Genomic DNA, 23,418 nt, shown 5'->3' on the forward strand with positions numbered 1-23,418 from the left:
ACCACGCTCTTTTTATTTCCACACATCTCTCTTACCCTTACATTACTTCCTCGATCAAACCACCTCACACCACACATTGTCCTCAAACATCTCATTTCCAGCACATCCACCCTCCTGCGCACAACTCTATCCATAGCCCACGCCTCGCAACCATACAACATTGTTGGAACCACTATTCCTTCAAACATACCCATTTTTGCTTTCCGAGATAATGTTCTCGACTTCCACACATTCTTCAAGGCTCCCAGGATTTTCGCCCCCTCCCCCACCCTATGATTCACTTCTGCTTCCATGGTTCCATCCGCTGCCAGATCCACTCCCAGATATCTAAAACACTTTACTTCCTCCAGTTTTTCTCCATTCAAACTTACCTTCCAATTGACTTGACCCTCAACCCTACTGTACCTAATAACCTTGCTCTTATTCACATTTACTCTTAACTTTCTTCTTTCACACACTTTACCAAACTCAGTCACCAGCTTCTGCAGTTTCTCACATGAATCAGCCACCAGCGCTGTATCATCAGCCGAGCATAAAATTATCACAATTTCTACATGGCACTTTATAGGAGAATTTTCTGTTGAATTCCTGATTACGATATTCTTTATAGTACTGTTGCTGAAGGCAGCATTTACATTAAAGTATTGAAATTATTATTAAAAGGGAGAACTAAAAGATTCTTGGTGTCAACAGGAGGTTTGGGCTCAACTCTGAAATGATTTCTTTGCTAACTTAAAGGATTTATCAATGAAAGATCTAGGGTACTTTAACTTAGATCCAATAGAATATATCTTCTCAAACTCATCATCTATAAACTCTTGACTGCAAATACTGTAATGAGCTAAGGAACATAGACTGAAATGATGATAATTTAACTGTCATGTTGAGATGAGTAATAATGGATTGCATACATTGGTAGGTTTTCTGTATATGCTAAACTTAAACTTGTTCTCTTGCCTATGGATCATGCAATCTAGAATTGATAACATACCATTATTTTCATTTTGTACAATAAATTTGATGGAAGGTACTAGGTTGTTAAGTAAGGGGAGAAATATTTGTAAATTTTTATTTGTTGTCTAATAAACAACTAGATAAGGATTCCTTGTTTGCATTAGCCTATGGATTAAGTTTTGTGTGCTCTAACAGGGAAGGCAGCTGTGTTGATATCACAAAGTCTTTTTGTAATTTAGAGAAATACAGTATTTTAACTAATGATGAAATTAATATCTGTTAGTGTTAAGTGTATGCCAGTTTGTGGAAACCAGTGGAACCTAATTGCCCGAAAAGATTTATGAGAGCTATTAACACCTTAAAAAAAGACAAGGATATACATATTACTAAAGCAGATAAGGCTAACACTGTTGTGATTTTAGACAAAAGTAACTATTTATCTAAAATGAATGATCTTTTAAATGATGACACAACATATTTTAAACTCAGTAAAAATTCGCTAGAAGCAGTTGATTCCCATTTCAATAAAGAAATGAAGTTGTTGTTGAAAGGTAATTGTTCTCTTATCAAAAGTCTGTCATCTTTGTCCCCTTCATTGCCATATATGTATGGACTTATCAAAACATATAAACAAAATTTTCGAGCAAGACCTATAGTGAGTTCAGTAGGCTCCATCACATATAAATTGTCAAAATGGTTAGTTTCTTTATTTAGCCCTTTAGTAGGTAAGGTATCAAATTCTAATATCGTGAACAATGTAGATTTAGTCAACAAGCTTAAGAACATCACTGTTAATTTTGATTTCAAACTAGTTAGCTTTGATGTTTCCTCACTTTTCACAAAAGTTCCAGGTAGATGACCTTTTAGAATATTTGTTTGATGTTTTGGGTGATATTCAATAACTTGTATCAAAGTCTGTTTTCATTGAACTGATAAAATTGTGTATAAAAGACTGTGTACTTCAATTCACTGGAGATTGTTATGCTCAAAAATTTGGTATGGCAATGGGTAACCCTCTTTCACATAAAGTAATCTTTATGTGGAATTTTTTGAAACAAAATTACTAAAGGATATCTTACCTGAAAGAGAAAGAGAAGAGAGAGGCATTTGGACGATTTTTGCAGGGAAAAAATGCAATTGAGTGGGAGATGTATAAAAGAAAGAGACAGGAGGTCAAGAGAAAGGTGCAAGAGGTGAAAAAAAGGGCAAATGAGAGTTGGGGTGAGAGAGTATCATTAAATTTTAGGGAGAATGAAAAGATGTTCTGGAAGGAGGTAAATAAAGTGCGTAAGACAAGGGAGCAAATGGGAACTTCAGTGAAGGGCGCAAATGGGGAGGTGATAACAAGTAGTGGTGATGTGAGAAGGAGATGGAGTGAGTATTTTGAAGGTTTGTTGAATGTGTTTGATGATAGAGTGGCAGATATAGGGTGTTTTGTTCGAGGTGGTGTGCAAAGTGAGAGGGTTAGGGAAAATGATTTGGTAAACAGAGAAGAGGTAGTGAAAGCTTTGCGGAAGATGAAAGCCGGCAAGGCAGCAGGTTTGGATGGTATTGCAGTGGAATTTATTAAAAAAGGGGGTGACTGTATTGTTGACTGGTTGGTAAGGTTATTTAATGTATGTATGACTCACGGTGAGGTGCCTGAGGATTGGTGGAATGCGTGTATAGTGCCATTGTACAAAGGCAAAGGGGATAAGAGTGAGTGCTCAAATTACAGAGGTATAAGTTTGTTGAGTATTCCTGGTAAATTATGTGGGAGGGTATTGATTGAGAGGGTGAAGGCATGTACAGAGCATCAGATTGGGGAAGAGCAGTGTGGTTTCAGAAGTGGTAGAGGATGTGTGGATCAGGTGTTTGCTTTGAAGAATGTATGTGAGAAATACTTAGAAAAGCAAATGGATTTGTATGTAGCATTTATGGATCTGGAGAAGGCATATGATAGAGTTGATAGAGATGCTCTGTGGAAGGTCTTAAGAATATATGGTGTGGGAGGCAAGTTGTTAGAAGCAGTGAAACGTTTTTATCGAGGATGTAGGGCATGTGTATGTGTAGGAAGAGAGGAAAGTGATTGGTTCTCAGTGAATGTAGGTTTGCGGCAGGGGTGTGTGATGTCTCCATGGTTGTTTAATTTGTTTATGGATGGGGTTGTTAGGGAGGTGAATGCAAGAGTTTTGGAAAGAGGGGCAAGTATGAAGTCTGTTGGGGATGAGAGAGCTTGGGAAGTGAGTCAGTTGTTGTTCGCTGATGATACAGCGCTGGTGGCTGATTCATGTGAGAAACTGCAGAAGCTGGTGACTGAGTTTGGTAAAGTGAGTGAAAGAAGAAAGTTAAGAGTAAATGTGAATAAGAGCAAGGTTATTAGGTACAGTAGGGTTGAGGGTCAAGTCAATTGGGAGGTGAGTTTGAATGGAGAAAAACTGGAGGAAGTGAAGTGTTTTAGATATCTGGGAGTGGATCTGGCAGCGGATGGAACCATGGAAGCGGAAGTGGATCATAGGGTGGGGGAGGGGGCGAAAATTCTGGGGGCCTTGAAGAATGTGTGGAAGTCGAGAACATTATCTCGGAAAGCAAAAATGGGTATGTTTGAAGGAATAGTGGTTCCAAAAATGTTGTATGGTTGCGAGGCGTGGGCTATGGATAGAGTTGTGCGCAGGAGGATGGATGTGCTGGAAATGAGATGTTTGAGGACAATGTGTGGTGTGAGGTGGTTTGATCGAGTGAGTAATGTAAGGGTAAGAGAGATGTGTGGAAATAAAAAGAGCGTGGTTGAGAGAGCAGAAGAGGGTGTTTTGAAGTGGTTTGGGCACATGGAGAGAATGAGTGAGGAAAGATTGACCAAGAGGATATATGTGTCGGAGGTGGAGGGAACGAGGAGAAGAGGGAGACCAAATTGGAGGTGGAAAGATGAAGTGAAAAAGATTTTGTGTGATCGGGGCCTGAACATGCAGGAGGGTGAAAGGAGGGCAAGGAATAGAGTGAATTGGAGCGATGTGGTATACCGGGGTTGACGTGCTGTCAGTGGATTGAATCAAGGCATTTGAAGCGTCTGGGGTAAACCATGGAAAGCTGTGTAGGTATGTATATTTGCGTGTGTGGACGTATGTATATACATGCGTATGGGGGGGGTTGGGCCATTTCTTTCGTCTGTTTCCTTGCGCTACCTCGCAAACGCGGGAGACAGCGACAAAGTATAATAAATAAATCTTACCTTCTAATGCAGTGTGGTTTAGGTATGTAGATTGTGTTCTTTGTGTTTGGCCAACAAATGAAAATTTACAAATATTTTTCCCCTTAACAATTTAGTACCTTCCATCAAATTTACTGTAGAAAATGAAAATAATGGTATATTACCATTTTTAGATTGCATGATCCATAGGCAAGGAAACAAGTTTAAGTTTAGCATATACAGAAAACCTACCAATGGATGCTCGTATATCCATTATTGCTCATCCCAACATGATAGTTAGATTATCATTTCAATCTATGTTCCTCAGGGCATTATGTATTTGCAGTCCAGTGTTTATTGAAGATGAGTTTGAGAAGATATATTCTATTGGATCTAAGTTAAAGTACCCTAGATCTTTTATTGATAAATCCCTTAAGTTAGCAAAGAAGTCATTTTATAGAGTTGAGCCCAAACCTCCCATTAACACCAAGAATCTTTTCAGTTCTCCCTTTTAATAATAATTTTACTTTACTTCCCATGTTGCTTTAATAATTTAATGTAAATGTTGCCTTCAGCAACAATAATACTATAAAGAATATCTTAATCAGGAATTCACCAGAAAATTCTCCTGGATGCATCTATAAAGTGCCATGTAGAAATGGTGATAAGTTTTATGTTGGGTAGATTGGTAAGGATCTTTCTGTTAGACTTAAGCAACATAAATATAGTATAAGAACGGGACAAGAATCAAATGAGTTGTTTAATCACGTTAAAGACTATGATCATTGTATTGAGTGGTGTAATGCCAACTAAGTTATTAACTCTAACTCTATTACCACGAGAAATATAACTGGATCTTTTATTATCAAATACACAAAGAATTATAATCTTAATATTAGTGATGGTCCATACAAAGTAGATAACTTTATTGTTGATAAAACGTGTAAAATGATAAGTTTATGAACGCTTATTGTCTGTCTTGGACAATCACATGTTTACCAAATGGCGTCCTAGCTTTGTCTCTTATATTTCTCGTGTCTCCCTGGATGATGTGATTATTACTTGAAAGTGCACTAGGAAACTTATCGTGTTTCATTTTCCCCATGAACTCATAGGAGGACAGAATGGAAAAAGGTGAGAACAAAGGACGTAAGGGGAGTGGGGGAGGAATGGGATGTTTTTAGGGAAGCAGTGATGGCTTGTGCAAAAGATGCTTGTGGCATGAGAAGCATGGGAGGCAGGCAGATTAGAAAGGGTAGTGAGTGGTGGGATGAAGTAAGATTATTAGTGAAAAAGAAGAGAGAGGCATTTGGATGATTTTTGCAGGGAAATAAGGCAAATGACTGGGAGATGTATAAAAGAAAGAGGCAGGAGGTCAAGAGAAAGGTGCAAGAGGTGAAAAAGATGGCAAATGAGAGTTCGGGTGAGAGAGTATCATTAAATTTTAGGGAGAATAAAAAGATGTTTTGGAAGAAGTTAAATAAAGTGTGTAAGACAAGGGAACAAATGGGAACTTCAGTGAAGGGGGCTAATGGGGAGGTGATAACAAGTAGTGGTGATGTGAGAAGGAGATGGAGTGAGTATATTGAAGGTTTGTTGAATGTGTTTGATGATAGAGTGGCAGATATAGGGTGTTTTGGTCGAGGTGGTGTGCAAAGTGAGAGGGTTAGGGAAAATGATTTGGTAAACAGAGAAGAGGTAGTAAAAGCTTTGCGGAAGATGAAAGCCGGCAAGGCAGCGGGTATGGATGGTATTACAGTGGAATTTATTAAAAAGGGGGTGTCTGTATTGTTGACTGGTTGGTAAGGTTATTTAATGTATGTATGACTCATGGTGAGGTGCCTGAGGATTGGCGGAATGCTTGCATAGTGTCATTGTACAAAGGCAAAGGGGATAAAAGTGAGTGCTCAAATTACAGAGGTATAAGTTTGTTGAGTATTCCTGGGAAATTGTATGGGAGGGTATTGACTGAGAGGGTGAAGGCATGTACAGAGCATCAGATTGGGGAAGAGCAGTGTGGCTTCAGAAGTGGTAGATGAAGTGTGGATCAGGTGTTTGCTTTGAAGAATGTATGTGAGAAATACTTAGAAAAGCAAATGGATTTGTATGTAGCATTTATGGATCTGGAGAAGGCATGCCCTGGTTCAATCCAGTGACAGCACGTCGACCCCGGTATACCATATCGTTCCAATTCACTCTATTCCTTCCACGACTCTCACCATCCTGCATGTTCAGGCCCTGATCAATCAAAATCTTTTTCACTCCATCTTTCCACCTCCAATTTGGTCTTCCACTTCTCCTCGTTCCCTCCACCTCTGACACATATATCCTCTTGGTCAATCTTTCCTCACTCATTCTCTCCATGTGACCAAACCAATTCAAAACACCCTCTTCTGCTCTTCCAACCACACTCTTTTTATTACCACACATCTCTCTTCCTCTTTCATTACTTACTTGATCAACCCACCTCACACCACATATTGTCCTCAAACATCTCATTTCCAGCACCTCCACCCTCCTCCGCACAACTCTATCCATAGCCCATGCCTCGCAACCATATAACATTGTTGGAACCCACTATTCCTTGAAACATACCCATTTTTACTTTCCGAGATAATGTTCTCGACTTCCACACATTTTTCAAGGCTCCCAGAACTTTCACCCCCTCCCCCACCCTATGATTCACTTCTGTTTCCATGGTTCCATTCACTGCCAAATCCACTCCCAGATATCTAAAACACTTCACTTCCTTCAGTTTTTCCATTCAAACTTACCTCCCAATTGACTTGTCCCTCAACTCTACTGTACCTAATAACCTAGCTCTTATTCACATTTACTCTCAGCTTTCTTCTTTCACACACTTTACCAAACTCAGTCACTAGCTTCTGCAGTTTCTCACCCGAATCAGCCGCCAGTGCTGTATCATCAGGGAACAACAACTGACTCATATCCCAAGCTCTCTCATCCACAACAGACTGCATGCTTCCCCCTCTTTCCAAAACTCTTGCATTCACCTCCCTAACAACCCCATCCATAAACAAATTAAACAACCATGGAGACATCACACACCCCTGCTGCAAACCTACATTCACTGAGAACCAATCACTTTCCTCTCTTTCTACACATACACATGCCTTACATCCTCGATAGAAACTTTTCACTGCTTCTAACAACTTGCCTCCCACCCCATATATTCTTAATACCTTCCACAGAGCATCTCTATCAACTCTATCATATGCCTTCTCTAGATCCATAAATGAATACATACAAATCCATTTGCTTTTCTAAGTATTTCTCACATACATTCTTCAAATCAAACACCTGATCCACACATCCTCTAGACCACTTCTGAGACCACACTGCTCATCCCCAATCTGATGCTTTGTACATGCCTTCACCCTCTCAATCAAAACCCTCCCATATAATTTACCAGAAATACTCAACAAACTTATACCTCTGTAGTTTAAGCACTCACTTTTATCCCCTTTGCCTTTGTACAATGGCACTATGAAAGCATTCCGCTAGTCCTCAGGCACCTCGCCATGAGTCATACATACATTAAATAACCTTGCCAACCAGTCAACAATACAGTCACCCCCTTTTTTGATAAATTCTACCGCAATGCTTATGGACTTGTATCCTGAAAAAGGATTAGTGATTAGGAACAGCTGGTCTAAAAAGAGGGACATGCATAAGTATACATAGATGAATAGGAAAGATTTTTTTTTTTTTTTTTTTTTTTTTTTTGTCGCTGTCTCCCGCGTTTGCAAGGTAGCACAAGGAAACAGACGAAAGAAATGGCCCAACCCACCCCCATACACATGTATATACATACGTCCACACACGCAAATATACATACCTACACAGCTTTCCATGGTTTACCCCAGACGCTTCACATGCCTTGATTCAATCCACTGACAGCACGTCAACCCCGGTATACCACATCGCTCCAGTTCACTCTATTCCTTGCCCTCCTTTCACCCTCCTGCATGTTCAGGCCCCGATCACACAAAATCTTTTTCACTCCATCTTTCCACCTCCAATTTGGTCTCCCACTTCTCCTCGTTCCCTCCACCTCCGACACATATATTCTCTTGGTCAATCTTTCCTCACTCATTCTCTCCATGTGCCCGAACCATTTCAAAACACCCTCTTCTGCTCTCTCAACCACGCTCTTTTTATTTCCACACATCTCTCTTACCCTTACGTTACTTACTCGATCAAACCACCTCACACCACACATTGTCCTCAAACATCTCATTTCCAGCACATCCATCCTCCTGCGCACAACTCTATCCATAGCCCACGCCTTGCAACCATACAACATTGTTGGAACCACTATTCCTTCAAACATACCCATTTTTGCTTTCCGAGATAATGTTCTCGACTTCCACACATTCTTCAAGGCTCCCAGAATTTTCGCCCCCTCCCCCACCCTATGATCCACTTCCGCTTCCATGGTTCCATCCGCTGCCAGATCCACTCCCAGATATCTGAAACACTTCACTTCCTCCAGTTTTTCTCCATTCAAACTCACCTCCCAATTGACTTGACCCTCAACCCTACTGTACCTAATAACCTTGCTCTTATTCACATTTACTCTTAACTTTCTTCTTTCACACACTTTACCAAACTCAGTCACCAGCTTCTGCAGTTTCTCACATGAATCAGCCACCAGCGCTGTATCATCAGCGAACAACAACTGACTCACTTCCCAAGCTCTCTCATCCCCAACAGACTTCATACTTGCCCCTCTTTCCAAAACTCTTGCATTCACCTCCCTAACAACCCCATCCATAAACAAATTAAACAACCATTGAGACATCACACACCCCTGCCGCAAACCTACATTCACTGAGAACCAATCACTTTCCTCTCTTCCTACACGTACACATGCCTTACATCCTCGATAAAAACTTTTCACTGCTTCTAACAACTTGCCTCCCACACCATATATTCTTAATACCTTCCACAGAGCATCTCTATCAACTCTATCATATGCCTTCTCCAGATCCATAAATGCTACATACAAATCCATTTGTTTTTCTAAGTATTTCTCACATACATTCTTCAAAGCAAACATCTGATCCACACATCCTCTACCACTTCTGAAACCGCACTGCTCTTCCCCAATCTGATGCTCTGTACATGCCTTCACCCTCTCAATCAATATCCTCCCATATAATTTACCAGGAATACTCAACAAACTTATACCTCTGTAATTTGAGCACTCACTCTTATCCCCTTTGCCTTTGTACAATGGCACTATGCACGCATTCCGCCAATCCTCAGGCACCTCACCATGAGTCATACATACATTAAATAACCTTACCAACCAGTCAACAAGACAGTCACCCCCTTTTTTAATAAATTCCATTGCAATACCATCCAAACCTGCTGCCTTGCCGGCTTTCATCTTCCGCAAAGCTTTTACTACCTCTTCTCTGTTTACCAAATCATTTTCCCTAACCCTCTCACTTTGCACACCACCTCGACCAAAACACCCTATATCTGCCACTCTATCATCAAACACATTCAACAAACCTTCAAAATACTCACTTCATCTCCTTCTCACATCACCACTACTTGTTATCACCTCCCCATTTGCGCCCTTCACTGAAGTTCCCATTTGCTCCCTTGTCTTACACACTTTATTTACCTCCTTCCAGAACATCTTTTTATTCTCCCTAAAATTTAATGATACTCTCTCACCCCAACTCTCATTTGCCCTTTTTTTCACCTCTTGCACCTTTCTCTTGACCTCCTGTCTCTTTCTTTTATACATCTCCCACTCAGTTTCATTTTTTCCCTGCAAAAATTGTCCAAATGCCTCTCTCTTCTCTTTCACTAATACTCTTACTTCTTCATCCCACCACTCACTACCCTTTCTAATCAACCCACCTCCCACTCTTCTCATGCCACAAGCATCTTTTGCGCAATCCATCACTGATGGTATATTGGTATTATTGTATTACACACTTATTGACTGACATGCAGAAGAAAGACTCTTGGATGCAAATGAGGAGTAGCTGTTGGGATGTCTGATCATTACCTGGTGGGAGCAAGGGTGAAGATTTGTAGGCATTTGTGGAAAAGAAGAAACATTTTGATAGAGAGAAGAGGATGGTGAAAGCAAGTGAACTTAGATAAGAGATGTATGTAGAATGGCAAAAGGTGGGAGTAATCAAAGCAAGGAGAGTGGATAAGGAATGGAAAATATTTAAGGAAACAGTGCTGGTGTGTGCAAAAGAGGTGTGTGGTACTCAGAAGAAGGATAGTGAGTAGTAGGATGATGAATTAGAGTTACTTGTGAAAGAGGAAAGAGAGGTATATGGGTGATGCTTACAGGGAAGAGGTGCAAATGACTCTTCAGATCAGGCTCAAACATCAAACCCATAAATATGCAAAGAACAAGGCTCTACAAATGATTTGCCAACTTCTGAGTAACATGGCCCTTTTCCTGACTTCATATGATGTCAGGGATCAGGACAGAGGCCACATTCTATAGATACCTGTGAGTCAGAGCTTAACCCCATTCTCCAATATTGGTGGTTCAGATGATGGGTCTTGATTCTCATTTAGTTTTGTTTATGTTAACCTTTGGATGGTTTTTGTAATTCCCCCATAAAGATGTATTGTTAAATAGATATAAGCTTGGAAAGACATTGTTTCATTTTCTCTGTGTTTCGCTGTTTTTTTCACTGCACATGACCAATGTGGATCAGCATTACTGTTACATAATATGAAATTCTGTCTTGAAAATAACTTATGTCTGTGACAACATTACTTTTTGTGTTACCTGTTTAACTTTAGAACTTCTGTAGGAAATTTATCTTCCTGATTGAGAGATTCATATATGTTTATATACTCTTACATTAAACAGTAGCATCATTTGCTAAAGCAGTGTTTTACAAAGTCTTCCAAGCCTGTTGTGACAGTTGGGAACCATATCTCCTAGGGTTTTCCAGGTTTAGAGGAGGATATGTTTCTCACATCTGCACTCAAGGGAGAGAAGCCTCTTGAGATTTCAGCCATTCCCAGCAATTTGATTCCTTTGCCTCTTTGATATGGGTTATAAGAGATCTCTGAATACTTTCCAATCAGCAGTTTCACCCACCTTGTAGGATGATGTTAGAATGAAACAATATTCAGTTTGTGAAAAATTTAGTGCCTCGAATATCATTGGTTTTTCATCCCTTGTCTTGAAGGTCTGCAAGATCTGGCCTACCATCCCTTTGCATGAGGCAACTGTTGTTTTGTAGTTTTCACTGATGGTTAGGTCGTTAGACATTATTGCTCTGTGTTCTTTAACATTTTTCAACTGATTTATGGTAGCATCTGTTTCTGGCTGGTATTCCATGTTGTTTTTTATTTCTTCATTTTATTGTTACCAGAGGAGCTGAGGCTTATCTCCATTGAAAAGTTTGTTGTTTGTGGTTGCATGTGTATCAGCTGGGGAAACTATGGAAAAGTCTATGAGACTTAGTTATGGATGGAGGGCTGTGGTTTCAGTGTATTGCACATGACATTTAGAGAATGGATGTGATTGGATGTGGTCTTCGTCTTTCATTTGTGCTACCTCACTAACGAGGAACAAAGATGCCAGTTTTCCGGCAGTTGCCGGAATTCCGGCTTTTTGATCAATAGGAGTCAAATTTCCGGTTTCCCGTTTTTCTCTCCGTCTGTCTCTTGTCTTTCTAATGATGACAGCCGGAAAATGAACAAGTAGACTCTTGATGGATGTTTTCATATTATATCGATCGTGGATTTTGTATATATACTGTATGTAATGAAAAATACGAATATCGCAAAACAACTGGATCGCTAACCTAGCGAGATTAAGCTTCTCTCCCGCTCTTGCTTTTTGCATGCTTTGCTAATGGTTTGTACCTGTGCGCTGATGCGACAGCATATGCATGTATACTAGCACTACGAGTGGGCTGTGCGGCCGGCCGGCTAAGCAACCGGTAGCATGTCTGCAGCCAAGCACTGTGTTTGAAACGGTACGGTGTGTGTACATTGGGCACTTAATCGGTGAATTTTGGATGAAGGCTTAATTGTTTCAAATTAATAAGTGTGTCGGACCATAAATCTTTTGTTTGTGTGTGTGCCCATGGATATTTAATTGGATCTTTACCTTTGGAATTGCATGGAATGCCGGAAACAAGCAGAAGATTTGCCGTCGATATCTGCAGTTTCTACCAACCCTGGCGCGTTAAGTTACAGTGTGTGTTGGTTGTGCAATACACTCTACCGTATGTTTAGACTTGAATGTGACAACACGTGCATAGTCTGTATTGGAGCCGCATCACAGATAATTCTAATTGATTTGTAATGGATGTTGAAAGAGACACTAATGTGAAATTGATTGATGTTGGAATCAAGAATAAGTTTAACTGGCGCTGGCTTGAGGCCAAAGATAATACTGGATCTTTCTTGTCGGATTACATTCGTAAACTTAATGTGGCAGGGAAAGCATTGTGCAAAGTATGCAACCAAACCATTTCATATGGCAGTGCAGGAATGAAGGCACTTGTGAAACATGGCAACTGTGATGCACATAAGAGAGCAAAGAAGATACAGGACACCAACCAAACACTACCTGCAGCAGTCTTTAAAGCTGCTAATGCAGTAGAGTCAGGGAAGGCTGGCAAAGGAGCTATACTAGTATCTGGAGATAAGGAGAGACCCTGCACTTTACCATACGGTGCTCCTCCAAATGTTCACCAATCGGCTACATGTTCTGGTATGAGAGATGCCCCTTTACCAAATGTTTCTTACGCAGATAGGAAAGCAAATGTAGAAGCCATGGTTGTATCCTTCATTGTTGAAAAATAACTTGTCATTTACAATGACATCAAAGTTACTGGACATTGCAAAGGAGCTTGCAAGAGATAACAAGTTTTGCAAGGTATGTCACTAGACAGGACTTCATGTACATATAAACTTAAAGATGGACTTGCAGCGGTGTATCATAAGCATCTAGTTTCAGACCTGAAGGAGAGCAAATTTTCCATTAATTTTGATGAATGTACAGCAAAAAATAACAAGCGGGTGTTAAGCGTACTTGTTTCATATTTTGCTGAGAACCTTGGAATGTGTATTGTTCAACACTACATGTCAGTAAAGATGACAACTGTATATGAAGCCGTAACCAAGGCATTCAAGGAAGATGACATTCCTTTGGGGAATGTGGTATCGTCATTGAGTGACTCAGCAGCATACATGCGAGGCAAAAACTCTGGATTTGAGAAGAGAATGCGTGAAGTAGCACCAAATATGCTAGACATAGACGGGGACTTGTGCCATCACATCCACAACGCTGTCAAGTAGTTCTACGAACATTTCGATATGCATGCTGAAAGGCTATCAGATGACCTCTTTCATGACTTTCACTACAGTCCTGATTTACAAGAACATTTGAATGACATACGTGAATTGCCGGGTATATCTTGTAAAATTCCAACGGAAAGGATTGCACATCGATGGCTATCATCTTACAATGTAACATGCAGAAATGTTGAAATGTTAGATGCCTTCACCGTCTTCTACTTTGCATGGATGGATGTTAGCAATATCTCTGCATGTGAATTCATAGTTAATGACATCAGGAAAGCTGATCCTGCAAAGTTTCTAGTGAACAAGAAGCAGCTTGACAGAATTTTCATCAAACTCAAATCCAAGCAACTAACACCTGAAGGACTTTCGAGGATGAAACGGATTGTTCAACGGCTCTTTTACCAGCGTCAACTTACCCATGCATGTATGTACCTGTACTGCAGTGTCTTGCCTATGTTCAAGAGCTTTGTGCTCACATTTGAGCAAAAGGAACCTATGGTTCGTAAAGCCCATGATGAACTCACAGAGCTTTTTAGAAGTTTCTTAGCATGCTTCCTGAAACATGAGACATTGTCTGATTTGATCGCCAGACAGCTAGCTGACTTAGTCATCAGTGATGGAAATCTTCTGAAGTGCTCAAGGATGTTTTTAGGTACAAGATGTGAACCCACACTCATTCAAATGAAGCCTGAAGACATCAAGTCATTCCTCAGCAACGTTAGGAATGCTTATAACAATGCTGGTATCTATCTGCAACCAAAGCTACCTCTGAAAAACAAGCTGCTCAAGTTGTTGTCAGCTATTGACCCCAAAGCACAAGGACACTCGGTCACCTGTTCATACCTTCAAGACCTGCCAAAGGAAATGAAAATAACATTATCTCCCTCAGAGAAAGATCAGTACAATCTGCAGGCATCAAATATTCAGCTGGACATATCTCTGCCTACAGTAGAAGGCAGAATTGATAAGTGGCGGGCAGTTACACTGAAGAAGTATCCAGCACTGAGACGTCATTGCACCAGCACTGAGCATCTTCACCGGCCCAAGAATAGAACAGTCCTTCAGTATAATGAACAATGTACTTAATAAAACTACTAATAGACTGAACATTGACACATTCAGTGCTATTCAAACTGTAAAGTTTGATCTGCATGCTACAAATGAGTCTTCAATCCAAAGGTATCACAGAGAAGATAAGTTTACTTCACCAGTTGACCAGTCAGTGGCACATCATATGAGAACAGCATATGAAAGACACAAGAAAAAGCAAACAGAACCTCCCAGCACTAGTTCATCCACCAGCCAACACCAGCCTCCATTAAAGAAGAAAATCACCCTCACAAGGAAGGCAACAAGTGTCCACAATGCAGCCAGCAAACTAAAGGCCAAAGTATTCCAGCTGCACAAACAATATGTACAACAGACTAAGAGAAAACACTAGGTGAGTTGAAGTTTGTAATAATAGGTCAAAAATGTGAAATATTTTTGTCAAACGAAATGTTTTGAAAACATTGTAAATGGTTCAAAATTAGGCTGAGAATGCACCAGAGAGCATCTAAAACCCTAGAGCTTAAATAAAGGGCCCTAAGGCAGGCCCTGGACCCCGGCCGCATGGGACTTCACGCTTCGCGCACATATTGCCTCTTTTTTCCACCTACTAATATTTTTCCGGCCCTAGAGACATATGCCACTGGAATCCCTGAAGGGAAATGACAGTCAAATACGAAAAAAAGTGCAGTTTGTAATCTTTTGTGTTTTTATTTGCATTGAAATAGGAAACTGTGTTTGATGACAGTTTCCTCAGTTGTTCCATTATGAAGATAAATATTAATGTAACCACATTTCTTTGCTTAATTTGTTGTTGTTATTATTGGAAATATTCAGTGTAATTTATTTTTCAGACGAACTCTACAATATGCAGTGGAGAAGAAGATGCATTCTTTGGCATTATGTGTGATCAACTCTGTCAGAAGAGGATACCCCCCAGACCAGGGAGCTCATATTGCTTTACGTAAGTTTATGTCTTTTTAGGTGTGCCATGTAACAATATGCTTTATCTCAGTTTAAGCTTACGATATTTTATTTTTAAAGTATGGAAATCTAAGAATATCTGTATGTGTAGGAAAACAGTTTGAATTAAAAGCCCATTGGCAGAAGGCAAGAGGAGGAATTAGCAGTACCCACAGCTGAAGCATAAATCATTTGAATAAAGTTAAGTGCTGTGGAAGGACAGTAAGGAGAGGATTACTAAGAGTTTATACATGTCAGAAGTAAACAGAACAAGGAAAAGATGGAAACCAAGGAGGAGCTGGAAGGTTAGAATGAAAGATGCTGAGAGGTGCAACTGGAGGGATGTCTGATCATTATCTTATGGAGGCGAAGGTGAAGATATGTAGAGGTCTTCAGAAAAGAAGAGAGAATGTTGGGGTGAAGAGAGTGGTGAGAGTAAGTGAGCTTGAGAAGGCGACGTGTGTGAGGAAGTACCAGGAGAGACTGAGTACAGAATGGAAAAAGGTGAGAACAAAGGAGGTAAGGGGAGTGGGGGAGGAATAGGATGTATTTAGGGAAGCAGTGATGGCTTGCGCAAAAGATGCTTGTGGCATGAGAAGCATGGGAGGTGGGCAGATTAGAAAGGGTAGTGAGGTGTGGGATGAAGAAGTAAGATTATTAGTGAAAGAGAATAGATTTTTTGGAAGGAGGTAAATAAAGTGCATAAGACAAGGGAACAAATGGGAACATCAATGAAGGGGGCTAATGGGGAGGTGATAACAAGTAGTGGTGATGTGAGAAGGAGATGGAGTGAGTATTTTGAAGGTTTGTTGAATGCGTTTGATGATAGAGTGGCAGATATAGGGTGTTTTGGTCGAGGTGGTGTGCAAAGTGAGAGGGTTAGGGAGAATGATTTTGTAAACAGAGAAGAGGTAGTAAAAGCTTTGCAGAAGATGAAAGCCGGCAAGGCAGCGGGTTTGGATGGTATTGCAGTGGAGTTTACTAAAAAAGGGGATAACTGGATTGTTGACTGGTTGGTAAGGTTATTTAATGTATGTATGACTCATGGTGAGGTGCCTGAGGATTGGCGGAATGCTTGCATAGTGCCATTGTACAAAGGCAAAGGGGATAAAAGTGAGTGCTCAAATTACAGAGGTATAAGTTTGTTGAGTATTCCTGGGAAATTATATGGGAGGATATTGATTGAGAGGGTGAAGGCATGTACAGAGCATCAGATTAGGGAAGAGCAGTGTGGTCTCAGAAGTGGTAGAGGATGTGTGGATCAGGTGTTTGCTTTGAAGAATGTATGTGAGAAATACTTAGAAAAGCATATGGATTTGTATGTAGCATTTATGGATGTGGAGAAGGCATATGATAGAGTTGATAGAGATGCTTTGTGGAAGGTATTAAGAATATATGGTGTGGGAGGCAAGTTGTTAGAAGCAGTGAAAAGTTTCTATCGAGGATGTAAGGCATGTGTATGTGTAGGAAGAGAGGAAAGTGATTGGCTCTCAGTGAATGTTGGTTTGCAGCAGGGGTGTGTGATGTCTCCATGGTTGTTTAATTTGTTTGTGGATGGGGTTGTTAGGGAGATGAATGCAAGAGTTTTGGAAAGAGGGGCAAGTATGCAGTCTGTTGTGGATGAGAGAGCTTGGGAAGTAAGTCAGTTGTTGTTCGCTGATGATACAGCGCTGGTGGCTGATTTGGGTGAGAAACTGCAGAAGCTGGTGACTGAGTTTGGTAAAGTGTGTGACAGAAGAAAGCAGAGTAAATGTGAATAAGAGCAAGGTTATTAGGTACAGTAGGGTTGAGGGACAAGTCAAGTGGGAGGTAAGTTTGAATGGAGAAAAACTGGAGGAAGTGAAGTGTTTTAGATATCTGGGAGTGGATTTGGCATTGGATGGAACCATGGAAGTGGAAATGAATCATAGGGTGGGGAAGGGGGCCAAAGTTCTGGGAGCATTGAAAAATGTGTGGCAGCTGAGGACGTTATCTTGGAAAGCAAAAATGGGTATGTTTGAAGGAATAGTGGTTCCAACAATGTTATATGGTTGTGAGGTGTGGGCTATAGATAGAGTTGTGTGGAGGAGGGTGGAGGTGCTGGAAATGAGATGTTTGAGGACAATATGTGGTGTGAGGTGGTTTGATCGAGTAAGTAATGAAAGGATTAGAGAGATGTGTGGTAATTAAAAGAGTGTGGTTGAGAGAGCAGATGAGGGGGTTTTGAAATGGTTTGGTCATATGGAGAGAATGAGTGAGGAAAGATTGGCAAAGAGGATATATGTGTCAGAGGTGGAGGGAATGAGGAGAAGTGGGAGACCAAATTTGAGGTGGAAAGATGGAGTGAAAAAGATATTGAGTGATCGGGGCCTGAACATGTATGAGGGTGAGAGTTGTGGAAGGAATAGAGTGAATTGGAACGATATGGTATACCGGGGTCGACGTGCTGTCACTGGATTGAACCAGGACATGTGAAGCGTCTGGGGTAAACCATGGAAAGTTGTGTGGGGCCTGGATGTGGAAAGGGAGCTGTGGTTTTGGTGCATTATACATGACAGCTAGAGACTTAGTGTGAACAAATGTTGCCTTTGTTGTATTTTCCTAGTGCTACCTCACGCACATACAAGGGGAGGGGGTTGTCATTTCATGTGTGGCGGGGTGGCGACGGGAATGAATAAAGGGCAGACATTATGAATTATGTACTTCTGTATATATATGTCTGTGTGTGTATATATATGTATACGTTGAGATGTATAGGTATGTACATGTGTGTGTGTGTGTGCACGTGTATGTATATACATGTGTATGTGGGTGGGTTGGGCCATTCTTTCATCTGTTTCCTTTTGCTACCTCTCTAACATGGGAGACAGTGACAAAGTATAATGAATAGAATATAGATAAATATATTTCTATTTATTTTATTATACTTTGTTGCTATCACCCGCATTAGCGAGGTAGCGCAAGGATCAGACGAAAGAATGGACCAAACGACCCACATACACATGTACATAGACACATGCCTACGCACGCACTTATACATACCTATACATTTCACTGTGTACAAACATATACATACACAGACATATACATATATACACATGTGCATATTCATACATGCTGCCTTCATCCATTCCCACTGCCACCCCACCACTCATGAAATGACACCCCCTTTCCTCCATATGCGCTCAAGATAGTGCTAGGAAAGGACAACAAAGGCTACATTCTCCCACACTCAGACTCTAGCTGTCATGTGTAATGCACTGAAACCACAGCTCCCCTTCCACATCCTGGCCTCACAAAACTTTTCATGGTTTACCCCAGATGCTTCACATGCCCTGGTTCAATCTGTTAACAGCACGTCAACCCCGGTATACCACATCGTTCCAATTCATTCTATTCCTTGCACACCTTTCACCCTCCTGCATGTTCAGGCCCCAATCACTCAAAATCTTTTTCACTCCATCCTTCCAACTCCAATTTGGTCTTCCACTTCTCCTCGTTCCCTCCGCCTCTGACACATATGTCCTCTTTGCCAATCTTTCCTCACTCATTCTCTCCATATGACCAAACCATTTCAAAACACCCTCATTTGCTCTCTCAACCACACTCTTTTAATTACCACACATCTCTCTAACCCTTTCATTACTTACTCGATCAAACCACCTCACACCACATATTGTCCTCAAACATCTCATTTCCAGCACCTCTACCCTCCTCCACACAACTCTATCTATAGCCCACGCCTCACAACCATATAACATTGTTGGAACCACTATTACTTCAAACATACCCATTTTTGCTTTCCAAGATAATGTTCTTGCCTTCCACACATTTTTCAATGCTCCCAGAACCTTCGCCCCCTCCCCCACCCTGTGACTCACTTCTGCTTCGATGGTTCCATCCGCTGCCAAATCCACTTCCAGATATCTAAAACACTTCCCTTCCTCCTGTTTTTCTCCATTTAAACTTACCTCCCAATTTAGTTGACCCTCAACCCTATTGAACCTAATAACCTTGCTCTTATTCACATTTCTCTCAGATTTCTTCTTTCACACAATTTACCAAACTCAGTCACCAGCTTCTGCAGTTTCTCACCCGAATCAGCCACCAGTGCTGTATGATCAGCAAACATCAACTGACTCACTTCCCAAGACCTCTCATTCCCAACAGACTGTATACTTGCCCCTCTTTCCAAAACTCTTGCATTCACCTACCTAACAACCCCATCCATAAACAAATTAAACAACTATGGAGACATCACACACCCCTGCTGCAAACCAACATTCATTGGGAGCCAATCAGTTTCCTCTCTTCCTACTCGTACACATGCCTTACATCCTCAATAAAAGCTTTTTACTGCTTCTAGCAACTTAGCTCCCACACCATATACTCGTATTACCTTCCACAGTAGAGGAACAATACTGTTATGTTAAAGATATTTGCCTTCATCTGTACCAACTGATTGTGCATTTTTTCCTCACTGAGGTTTATAATCTTAGCTCTTTTCAGAAGAATTGTTTCACAGTTTATGGGAAGTGATCCTAGTTTGTTTGTGATTGTTTGTAAGAAAATTTCTTGTATATACGATTTTTTTTTTTTTTTTTTTTGTCGCTGTCTCCCGCGTTTGCAAGGTAGCGCAAGGAAACAGACGAAAGAAATGGCCCAACCCACCCCCATACACATGTATATACATACGTCCACACACGCAAATATACATACCTACACAGCTTTCCATGGTTTACCCCAGACGCTTCACATGCCCCGATTCAATCCACTGACAGCACGTCAACCCCGGTATACCACATCGCTCCAATTCACTCTATTCCTTGCCCTCCTTTCACCCTCCTGCATGTTCAGGCCCCAATCACACAAAATCTTTTTCACTCCATCTTTCCACCTCCAATTTGGTCTCCCTCTTCTCCTCGTTCCCTACACCTCTGACACATATATTCTCTTGGTCAATCTTTCCTCACTCATTCTCTCCATGTGCCCAAACCATTTCAAAACACCCTCTTCTGCTCTCTCAACCACGCTCTTTTTATTTCCACACATCTCTCTTACCCTTACGTTACTTACTCGATCAAACCACCTCACACCACACATTGTCTTCAAACATCTCATTTCCAGCACATCCATCCTCCTGCGCACAACTCTATCCATAGCCCACGCCTCGCAACCATACAACATTGTTGGAACCACTATTCCTTCAAACATACCCATTTTTGCTTTCCGAGATAATGTTCTCGACTTCCACACATTCTTCAAGGCTCCCAGAATTTTCGCCCCCTCCCCCACCCTATGATCCACTTCCGCTTCCATGGTTCCATCCGCTGCCAGATCCACTCCTAGATATCTAAAACACTTCACTTCCTCCAGTTTTTCTCCATTCAAACTCACCTCCCAATTGACTTGACCCTCAACCCTACTGTACCTAATAACCTTGCTCTTATTCACATTTACTCTTAACTTTCTTCTTTCACACACTTTACCAAACTCAGTCACCAGCTTCTGCAGTTTCTCACATGAATCAGCCACCAGCGCTGTATCATCAGCGAACAACAACTGACTCACTTCCCAAGCTCTCTCATCCCCAACAGACTTCATACTTGCCCCTCTTTCCAAAACTCTTGCATTCACCTCCCTAACAACCCCATCCATAAACAAATTAAACAACCATGGAGACATCACACACCCCTGCCGCAAACCTACATTCACTGAGAACCAATCACTTTCCTCTCTTCCTACACGTACACATGCCCTACATCCTCGATAAAAACTTTTCACTGCTTCTAACAACTTGCCTCCCACACCATATATTCTTAATACCTTCCACAGAGCATCTCTATCAACTCTATCATATGCCTTCTCCAGATCCATAAATGCTACATACAAATCCATTCGCTTTTCTTAGTATTTCTCACATACATTCTTCAAAGCAAACACCTGATCCACACATCCTCTACCACTTCTGAAACCACACTGCTCTTCCCCAATCTGATGCTCTGTACATGCCTTCACCCTCTCAATCAATACCCTCCCATATAATTTACCAGGAATACTCATCAAACTTATACCTCTGTAATTTGAGCACTCACTCTTATCCCCTTTGCCTTTGTACAATGGCACTATGCACGCATTCCGCCAGTCCTCAGGCACCTCACCGTGAGTCATACATACATTAAATAACCTTACCAACCAGTCAACAATACAGTCACCCCCTTTTTTAATAAATTCCACTGCGATACCATCCAAACCTGCTGCCTTGCCGGCTTTCATCTTCCGCAAAGCTTTTACTACCTCTTCTCTGTTTACCAAATCATTTTCCCTAACCCTCTCACCCCGCACACCACCTCGACCAAAACACCCTATATCTGCCACTCTATCATCAAACACATTCAACAAACCTTCAAAATACTCACTCCATCTCCTTCTCACATCACCACTACTTGTTATCACCTCCCCATTTGCGCCCTTCACTGAAGTTCCCATTTGCTCCCTTGTCTTACGCACTTTATTTACCTCCTTCCAGAGCATCTTTTTATTCTCCCTAAAATTTAATGATACTCTCTCACCCCAACTCTCATTTGCCCTTTTTTTCACCTCTTGCACCTTTCTCTTGACCTCCTGTCTCTTTCTTTTATACGTCTCCCACTCAGCTGCATTTTTTCCCTGCAAAAATCGTCCAAATGCCTCTCTCTTCTCTTTCACTAACACTCTTATTTCTTCATCCCACCACTCACTACCCTTTCTAATCAACCCACCTCCCACTCTTCTCATGCCACAAGCATCTTTTGCGCAATCCATCACTGATTCCCTAAATACGATATTTTGTATTATTGTAAATTCATGGACTGTTTTGAGATGAAGTATAATAACAAATGAATGACAGAATCTTCATCTAAACCAAATCATCAAGGTGATAGAAGCTTAAGTTTCATGATAACAACAACAATTGCAGTCGGTACAGAGTAATGTATTTGTACAGAGCTGTAAGGAAAGTCTTCACTCATTTGGGGATTCGTATCTTAAACTTTTACTTCTGTGAAATTTTTAAAATTTCTATTTACTCTCTGCATTCACAGTGTCATCACTTAGCTTATTCTGTCTGGTTACTTCTGTTCCAGTAGATGTACTTCTCATCTTTTCCAAGTTTCTTTCTTAATTTATTGGTATGACCCCTGATTGCTCTTTCTCAGCTGATTTCAAAGAGCTGTTCTTTGTTGTCATTTTTATATTGATTCAGAAACTTGAAAGCTGGCTCTCCTCATTTCTCACCATGCACATATCTATTTTTTTGTGATCATCATTCTAGTCCCAGTTTAATGGAGTTGATGAGGTACACAGAGCATCTGCAGTATCACTTACATATATCTCTATTCTTACACCTGTTACCTTTGGGAACTACCTCAAGGGGGTGGCTATGACAAAAGAGTCTCCATAAGTGGTGAACTCTCCTGCCACTTCTTAGCCTTTAGTGCCTCACCCTTAACAGGCACTAGTTTTGTGTTTTCAAGAGTTCCAACTAAATTTTCGTACTGACTACTATTACCTATTGTGACTATCTAATGTTCCTGTGTATAATGTTCCAATGTACAACTTCAACCTGATGCTTTTACTTAATTTTTGTACCCACTATTTCTACCCAGTGCTGTTGTGTTCATACCTACTACTTCAGTCTTCACCTACCATTTTGCCAGAAGGCAGGGCTAGCGCATAGTAGACATCAAAGGAAAATCTAGAGTTATGAAGAGATAGGTGTGTGAATTAAGTGTTGTCATGTATTATGTGTGAGGAGCTGCTGGTGCTTTTTATACAGCCACATGATATGTTATTGGATATTAGTCATTGCCATCAGAAAAAAACGTGGTTTCAGTGTTATATTTTTTGTATCCTCTGACAGATATTGAAATTTTAAGATAATGAAATGCTCACCTTCATCAGTCCATTTCATGCTTACTGCATCAACACCC

General features: G+C 40.8%; 1 protein-coding gene across 1 annotated transcript in view; it reads left to right on the forward strand.

Annotated features, from left to right (window-relative positions):
* Gdap2 (ganglioside induced differentiation associated protein 2) overlaps positions 1-23,418 on the forward strand; it is a 695,029-nt gene that overhangs the window by 86,878 nt on the left and 584,733 nt on the right. The window contains exon 5 of the mRNA XM_071679390.1: positions 15,361-15,470. Within this exon, the coding sequence (XP_071535491.1) occupies positions 15,361-15,470 (110 nt within the window). The remainder of the gene's footprint in view (positions 1-15,360; positions 15,471-23,418) is intronic.

Source organism: Panulirus ornatus, chromosome 29, assembly GCF_036320965.1.
Source record: "Panulirus ornatus isolate Po-2019 chromosome 29, ASM3632096v1, whole genome shotgun sequence".
In the NCBI taxonomy this organism is placed as follows: Eukaryota; Metazoa; Arthropoda; class Malacostraca; order Decapoda; family Palinuridae; genus Panulirus; species Panulirus ornatus.